This window comes from Notolabrus celidotus, chromosome 1, assembly GCF_009762535.1.
Source record: "Notolabrus celidotus isolate fNotCel1 chromosome 1, fNotCel1.pri, whole genome shotgun sequence".
Taxonomy (NCBI): domain Eukaryota; kingdom Metazoa; phylum Chordata; class Actinopteri; order Labriformes; family Labridae; genus Notolabrus; species Notolabrus celidotus.
Window position 1 is genome coordinate 41,405,472 of NC_048272.1, and position 8,608 is coordinate 41,414,079.

The 8,608-nt window shown below is 37.1% G+C and overlaps 1 protein-coding gene across 1 annotated transcript; it reads left to right on the forward strand.

Annotated features, from left to right (window-relative positions):
• LOC117821967 lies at positions 1-2,914 on the forward strand. The gene is made up of 5 exons (XM_034696559.1): positions 1-286; positions 523-660; positions 1,239-1,301; positions 2,146-2,199; positions 2,542-2,914. The coding sequence occupies exons 1-5, from the start codon at positions 76-78 to the stop codon at positions 2,766-2,768; spliced, it is 693 nt and encodes a 230-aa protein (XP_034552450.1). The 5' UTR covers positions 1-75; the 3' UTR covers positions 2,769-2,914.
• Positions 2,915-8,608: the final 5,694 nt, after the last annotated feature.

Sequence of the window (8,608 nt, forward strand, 5' to 3'; positions counted from 1 at the left end):
CAGGTAGCTCGCAGTTGTGGGGCAAACCACCCAGAAGCTTTGTCTTCCACCAAGTTAAGGAAGCACTTGGCAACCATGTCCAAAATTCTTAACCTGAAGGACAACGAGATGGATGACCTCGCTGAGTTCCTGGGCCATGACATAAGGGTGCATCGCCAGTATTATAGACTTCCGGAGGGCACGTTACAGCTCGCAAAAATCAGTAAGGTCCTCATGGCACTGGAACGAGGTCAGCTGTCGCAGTTTCAAGGAAAGAATCTTGATCAGATCAACATGGATCCACAAGGTAATCAGGCATGTAAATTGTACAATAAATGTATTTATTCAGCACGGTTCCATCTGTAGATTTAGATTTCTTTTGCCTGCCAGAGAGATTCCCTCTCAAATAACTGCAGCTTAACTCTGCAATGTAATATTAATGGAGATTGGTGAATGATGGTGGAATTTAAGGTGTTATGATTTATCAACGGGTTTGTTTTGTTGAGCAAGTGTTCATACTATTGTTTTTTACTTCATTTCCAGAGAAAATGCCAGTGTACAGTGACCCTTCTGACAGTGAAGCAGATGATGACATGAGAGAGGAAGATGCAGCTCCTTTTTCACCGTCACCTTCACCTACACCTTCACCTTCACCTTCACCTTCTGCCTCATCATCATCAGGTATGAAGATTAATATTTGACGGAAACATTTCAAAGTATTCTGCAATGTGTTCAACACTAAAATGAACTTAGCGGGTTAAAGGTTGCAAGCTTGTGGGGTTTGATGACAAAATAAGAAGTAAATTAGTTTTAATTGAAATCTTGAGTTTGTTAAAACTAAAATGTGTCCTCTTTGAAATGGATGGCTGTTTCAATCTCTACAGTAAATAAAAAGCTCATTAGTTGGAATATTTTAAAGTTTTTCCCTAAAAAAAAAGTAGGGTCTAAGTTTGAAATTTTTTTCTCATTCAAATGTTATTTTTATGTTTAAAGTTTTGTTGAAGTCCCACAGGGATGTGAAAGTTTCTCATCAATTACATATCACATATTAACTGACCAATTTTAAGGCTGAAGCAGTCAAAGTTTGTAATGTACAGTTGGTTGTGGAAATGTCACCCTGAGGCTCTCTGAAATACTTGAACAAGCACTCTTAGAAAAACTTAAAAAGCTTGTTTAATTTCCATGCTTCACGGTACTTCACCAGTGACTTTCCATGTGCTGAATACTCATGTACTTAAATAGTCCTTTTATGTTTACAGGCAAATCCAGGGTGAGCAGGAAATCCTTTCAAGCTGGACCAAACTATCCACATCCAGCCAAAGGTCATTTAAGTTGAGGATTATGGAAATATCTTAAAGGTGATCTATGTAGTTTTAGTAGAGAAGTTTGACAACTAGAGAAGTGCACAGATTCTGTGGTATGTTTTCATAACTCCCTATACTGAAATGAAAAACTGGGTCCCTGGAACACTGAAGATAAAATGCTACGTGAGAACTTATGGTGGGGGGCCCAAGAGTCAAACTCTCCTAGTAGCTTTTTAGATCCAAAAAATGTTCAGGAACCCATTTTATGTTTGTGTATTCAGTTCAGAAAATCTAGTATAGGGTTTTTTAACTTGAACAACTTTCAAACTTCTCTGTTGAACTCCATAGGTCAGCTTTTCTGTGTAAATTCAGAGGTGGAAAGAGCGCAAGAATATTGTTCTCACATAAAATAGAATTTACTTCAAGTTTTACTGGCGTAGATGTAAAATTACTTTTCCATAACTAAACTACTCTTTACTAAAAGCACTGAAAAGAAAACCTGATCATCTGTCCCATGTCATGCAAAAACAAGAGAATATGAATCTCCAACCAAGTTGCTTTATTGAAGGACCAACTTTGCAGTGCAATGAAATGCAACAAAACAGCTACATGTTTTATTATGTAGAATCAATACTCATGATCAATCACTGATTTTAAAAACTCCTCAGAAATAGGACAGGGTCACAATAGTTATTCAATTATACACAAGTAATTAAATGTGTCACCTTATCCCTGCTTAAATAGAATGCATTCAACTATTCTTCTGTATTTTTCTCTCTAACCACTCTCCTTAATGCATCATCTTGCCCTTCTACCATTGAGTACCACGGCTCATCCATTTAGTCTTTTGCTTTGGTTTCAGATGATGAGATGCCATTGGCGGGCGAAGTGTCTGAAAAATGTCAAAGTAAAAAAGGTAAATTATTACATCTTCTGGACACTGAGAATGTAAGCAATCCTTGCTCTATTAATAGCACCCCTAGGGCCTATACCATTAAAGCTTGGGTTATCTGTCTTCACTAAATTGGACAAAAGAGATCATGCTGAGTCACGTGAAGGTAATTATTAACCCGATAGATCAACCCTGAGTTTCTGTCATCATGTTCACTTAAAGGAGTTTATTGCTGATTATTTGAAAATAAAATGTTTAAATACTAGTTTTATTTTTCAAATTCACATCGCTGACATGTTTGAAGCCAAGATCTTACACCGCATGCAGACTTTCTTTTGTAAGTTATTTACTGTCTTGTTTTTTCAGGTTCATCACAAGCCAAGAGAAAAAAGTGGTCAGACGAGGAAATCCAGGCTGTTGAGGAGACGCTCATGGACTGCATCATGAGAAGAAAGGTTCCTGGTAAAGCCCAGTGTCTGCAGTGTATAAATACTTCACCCACAGCCCTTCAAGACAGGAGTTGGGAGGCAGTTAAGTTCTATGTGAAAAATCGCATTGATGCTGAAAAGCGGGAATCCCTGAAACAGAGGTAAACCTTGGACACAGACTATTCGCTGTCACCTGCAATCATGGCTTCACGTGAAAAAAAGGCTTGAGGGAGCTTTTTGGTACAGAAGAGGATCAGGGCCACTGTAAAAAATTAAACCTTGATTGAGGTCCAATATATATTTAATTTACATTTATTCTAAGATAAGTCAGAATTCTGACTGTTTTTTTAAATCAGATTTCTGACATTAATCTTAGAATAATTGTATTATATATATATATATATATGTGTGTGTGTGGAAGTATTTCTAACACAGAATTTTTTTAGCATCAAAAATCATACTTTGAATTAAACACTGATCTTTTTTTCTGCCCTTGATTTTGTTTCAATGTTGAAATAATATCACTGTAAAAATAAAAAAAATCCAACATCTCAAAAAAATGTTTAAAATAAAAAAATTCAATGTAAAAAAAAAATCAGTGTAAGAAAATTCATTGGAAAAAAGAACAAAAAAATCAGTGTCATCATCTGGGTAAACAAGGAGAAGCAATTGTTCTTTTCTCAATTCATCAAACGTCCAGTTTGAGACTGATGCATAGTCAGGCTGCATGTCAGAACAAAAGCATGGATCAATGCAACAATTATATGGAAGAGATAAATTTACGTCTGAAAAATTGAGTATGCTTTTGTTGTGATATGCAGTCTGCCTGACTACTTGTCAGCCTCTAGCTGGACGTTGGATGAATTGTGACAAAGATCGATTGCTTCTCCTTTTTTACCCAGATGATCACACTGAATTTTTTGACAATGTATTTTTTGAAACTGAATTTCTTGAGACATCTAATTTTTTAACACTTTTTTTTTTTTACATTGAATTTTTTTTTTCATTCAATATTTTGAGATGTTGTTTTTTGTTACACTGAATTTATTTGAACATTGAAAAAAAATCAAAGGCAGAAAAAAACTGCTTGAAATTCAGTGGTTTTTAGAATTCAAAGTCTGATTTTGAGTCTGAAAAAAATCAGTGTCAGAAATTCATATTCAAACTCTGACGGCACAGAAATACTTCCACATGTAAACATATTTATATATATGTTAAAAAAAAAAAGTATGGGAACTTATTCCCCAGAGCCCAAAGGGGTCTTTGCTTTTTTTTGTTTTATTTCCAGATTTTTGCAAAAAACATTCAAAACATTTGAATCCAAATACATTCATTACAATAGATACATACTCTAATCAAACTCATTCTTCATCTAATCAAAAGTGGTTTTCCTTTTTTGGTACTCACTCACTTCCCCTGTTTCTTCTCTTGATAATAAGCAAAGCAAAATTTACAAAGAAAGTGGACAATCATGAAGTAATCAAATAAGATTGAAAAAAACTGAAAGATCCATCCAAATGAGAACTAGTTATGTAAATAGTAGTGGTTTGGTGTTGTATATTTCATGATATGTGACGTGTTGCATTTTATCTTGCTGGGGTTAATTATTTTTTTTATATTGTGTCCAGATTTATCTATTTAACCAGTTCCCTGGTTAATGTCTTTATGTTTTGCAAAGCAAAAAAAATGTTTAAAATTCTATATCTAGTTCACCTATGTTAAAAGTTTTGTATCATTGAAATAATGGTATGGAGATCTATAGAGTTTGTGAACCGTTATACATTTTAAACATTTAAATACTGTTTCGATATACCTCCAAAAAAGTATTTTAAAACCTTATTAGCCATCTATGTGTTGCATGGCTGTTTTTTTGTGTGTTGATCTTCAGAACTAATGTTTTTGCATATAAGTAAATGTGCAATGAAGTTGTTGCAGTTTGCAGGTCTTTCAACTTACCACACTTAGTGTACAGTTTTTGTACATTTCTTTCATATGAAACCTTAACACTCAAGAGTGTGATGTACATGTATATTTGTTTCACAATACAATGCAGCTATGAAGAAGTTAAAGGCATTTACAATAGTTTAAGGGCTGCAAGGCAGCATTGTTATTCATGTTAAGAGCAACATACTGTCACTGATGATACTGTCATTTTTAAGTATAGTGACTTTGAAATAAAGCTCTTTTGTTTTGTATTTACAGTTTCCACCTGTTTCACAAGAAAGCAAACACAGACAGACATTTTTAAAAAGCTATTTATTGATTGTAAAACTTTCTTGTATTGCCTTGCTTAAAGAAGCCTGTAAATTCATTCAAATTTTTGTTCTTTTGACAAATCTAAAATGATGACCCCTGGTGGTGGTTCGTAGTTAGACACAATGGGTTTGTCCCCACCGGAATAGAAAAACAAGAAAAAAATTAAGATTTCTAAAGTTTAGAAATATTGATACTTGAATACATTTTTAGGATACTATAGCCCTTTTTGATTTTTTGGAGTTAAAAAAAAGCCTTTATAACATTTATAAAATTTTAACCCCACCATACACCGTGTAGCAGGAGTCCCCACGTGGTAGTAAAAACAAGTATGTGTGTGTGAGAGAGAGTGTGTGTGTACATGTGTGTGTGTTTCTGTGTGTGTTGGTGTGTGCGAGTGTGTGTGTGTGTGCGTGTGTGTGCATGCGTGTTTGTGTTTGTCACTCACTGATGAGGTCATCTCAATAACTTGTGTGTGTGTGTGTGTGTGTGTGTGTGTGTGTGTGTGTGTGTGTGTGTGTGCGTGTGCGTGTGTGTGCTGTTGCCATGGTGATGGGACCCCCTGTGCTACTGATGTGTGACAGTTGATATAGAATGGGATTCATGGCGAAAATTAGGGTCTACATATGCCAACATTGTGCGATAACCGTAATAGCTATCAGAAAAAGGATCAAACCGTGAGCATCTCAAGACTCTGATGAACACAGTGATGTGTTTTTCATGTCTGTACAGTCAGAAATGTAGTCAGGGCAGCGAGTTAAGTAAGGTGAAACTTTTGCTGCCCTCCAGAAATGTTTAACATTACGGCAGATGGCCGAGCAGAGAGACTTTCTCTGACAGTTGGTGACCTGGTGGCTCAACGGTACAATCTTTTGCTTTGGTAACCTCTTTGACAGAAGCAGGAGAAGACAGGGAACGTTTTGATGTCTTATTTGTGTATGTGGAGTGAAATTTGTGGATCTTCTGGCAATTTGTTCGCAAGATTTCAAAGATCTCATCAGCAGGCCTCTCTGTCTGATGACATCACTTGCTCCGAGGGGACCCCCGAAGGGGCGGGGCCATAAGTGTGTGACGGCCTGATGGCACGTGCGAATTATGAGTCATCACAATCTTGTTGACATCTTCTTGACAGCTACCAACAGTCGCCGGTTGAAGCTGGTTAAGGTAAGTCGTGTCCCCTTACTACGAACATTTTGAATGGTAAAAATGTACTGGTTAAGTGGTAAAACTTTTGTCAAACAGCTACGTTTAGAACACAGTAGAATAAAGAAAAAAAAACCAACAAACTAAACAACTAAACGGTTATTATGTGAAGTGTGCTCGCGTGCGCATCTCCTCACTCGCCGCAGCAATAAAGGTTATAGAGAGGCTCGTGTGAAATCATTGGTAGATGCGCTCTTTTCCTCTTTAATAGACCGCGACAGACATTTCAGAATGATCTGTATTAAATATTTGTTTGACCACTTTCATGATATGATACTGGTTCTACTCAGCTGTAGTTATTGAGTCATGTTCTGTGGGCCCTACTTTGTAGACTATAATCTCTTGAGATTTAGAATTCACAATGTTATGTATTGTGACAAACTCAGTATAACAACTTGAAGTCTATCACTTTAGATATTCTATGTAACTGTTGGGTGTGTCTGGAGAAGGGTAATTCATATTGTCATTTTAGAAGAGATTTGTGAGAAGTGATAGGCAGATCAGAAATTCTTTACAAAAAACATCACAATGAGATCAAAAATAGGCTGTGAGATGCTTCTGAAAGTAACACATTTCTTTCTTGGCTTTGTCTTTATTTGAATCTGTGACTGCAGATCATCATTGTGACCTCCTGCTGAATGGAAGCACACAGAATTCCTTATTTTGCCGTTACTTATCTGTTGTTATCTGTATATTTTGTATGTGACTTATTTGAGGTTATAGCTAAGTGAATTTATACTTTAGAAAATCTGGAATATATTGTAATTATATATATTCTTATTTTCTGCACTAAATAAAGGACATTAGTATCAACAAGATTATCAATGAGAATTGATAAGTACATGTATTGTAAAGCAATATTGGTATTGGTATGTCAATAAAGTAATATCTTATCTTATCTCTTATACAATTCTAAGAATAACCATCCCTAGACACCACTGTTACTTTTTAATTATCTGACAACATTTTCAGTTCGAATGCCCTCATCTGTCTAAAAAAAAGGCCAGGGAATGATTCTTTTTTTATCTTATTTGTTTGTTTTTTAAACTTTTTTCTCCTTTGGCAGCTCCTACTCAAAGATGTCAGACAAGACCCCAGATAGGGAAGTAATCACAGACTGACACACAGACACACACAGACACACAGACACACAGACACAGACACACACACACACACACACACACACACACACACACACACACACAGAGAGATAATATTAAATATATTGAATATACTATTTATCTTGAATAAACTTTGATATTAATTGTTGTAAACTCTTTACGGACAGACACACGGACAGACGGACAGACGGACAGACAGACACAGTTACACACACACAGACACAGACACAGACACACAGACAGACAGACAGACAGACAGACAGACAGACAGACAGACACACACACAGATTACACACAGACAGACAGACAGATAGACAGACAGACAGGGAATTACAGACAAAAGATGTACAGGCAAGTACAGACAGCTACGCAGGTAAGGCAGGAATGTAAGCAGACAGACAGAGTCAGTTAAAATAAATTGACAATATTATTTTGTAATTTCAGAGTTACTCTCCATGATGTCCTTCACACCAGGGACAACGGCCCTTATGCTAAGTTCCCCTCTTTGCACATCAAAGTGCTTGTTAAAAAGGAGCAGTCAAGGGTGATTGGGTGGGCTTTTAATCATGATGGGGTTAAAGCTGAAACAATAAAACAAAACTCAGTGATCGTCATCACTGATGGCCAAACAATCTCAAAAGTCACCCTTTACGAGGAATTTGCGGGAAGGGTATCAGAGGGCGGGTCATACATGATGAGAGGGTACACTGTGCTGGGAAACACTGGCAGCAAATTTATAAATGTTGCAAAAGGCACAGCCTTTTTTACAAGCTATCGATTGGAGGTCCCACCTCACCTCCAGCAGGCAGCAGAGGCAGTATTGAATCCACCCTCAATGGAAGTCAGCACAGAGACCAACCTGGGCAGTGTCCCAGGATTTCTAACTCTGAGCGGGAAAGTGGTTGAGGTACATTTATTTTGCTGCCTTATAGCGGCACTACACATGCATCAACACATGGAAGCTTATGTCTCTCTTTCTCTATTTATCTCTTTCCTTCTCTTTAACTCTGTCTCTTTCTCTGTCCTTGTCTTATTATCTCTCTGTCTTCGCTCTCTCTCTTCCCTCTCTGTCTCTTCCCTCTCTGTCTCCCCCCTCTCTCTCTGTCTCTCCCCTCTCTCTCCCCTCTCTCTCTGTCTCTCCCCTCTCTCTCTCTCTGTCTCTTCCCTCACTCTGTCTCTCCCCTCTATCTCTGTCTCTCCTCTCTCTCTCTGTCTCTTCCCTCACTCTGTCTCTCCCCTCTCTCTCTCTCTGTCTCTTCCCTCACTCTGTCTCTCCCCTCTCTCTCTCTCTCTCTCCCCTCTATCAAATTCAAATTCAAATTTGCTTTATTGGCATGAACAACGAGATATTATTGCCAAAGCACATAAATTCATACAGTACATTATATATATTCACAACACATTACACTCACCATATATACATTAATC

Coding starts and splice junctions, on each gene's coding strand:
- LOC117821967 (XM_034696559.1), top strand. CDS start 76: ATGTCCAAAATTCTTAACCTGAAGGACAACGAGATGGATGACCTCGCT. Junction 1,302..2,145: donor CTATCCACATCCAGCCAAAG/GTCATTTAAGTT, acceptor CTTTGGTTTCAG/ATGATGAGATGCCATTGGCG. Junction 2,200..2,541: donor AAAATGTCAAAGTAAAAAAG/GTAAATTATTAC, acceptor TTGTTTTTTCAG/GTTCATCACAAGCCAAGAGA.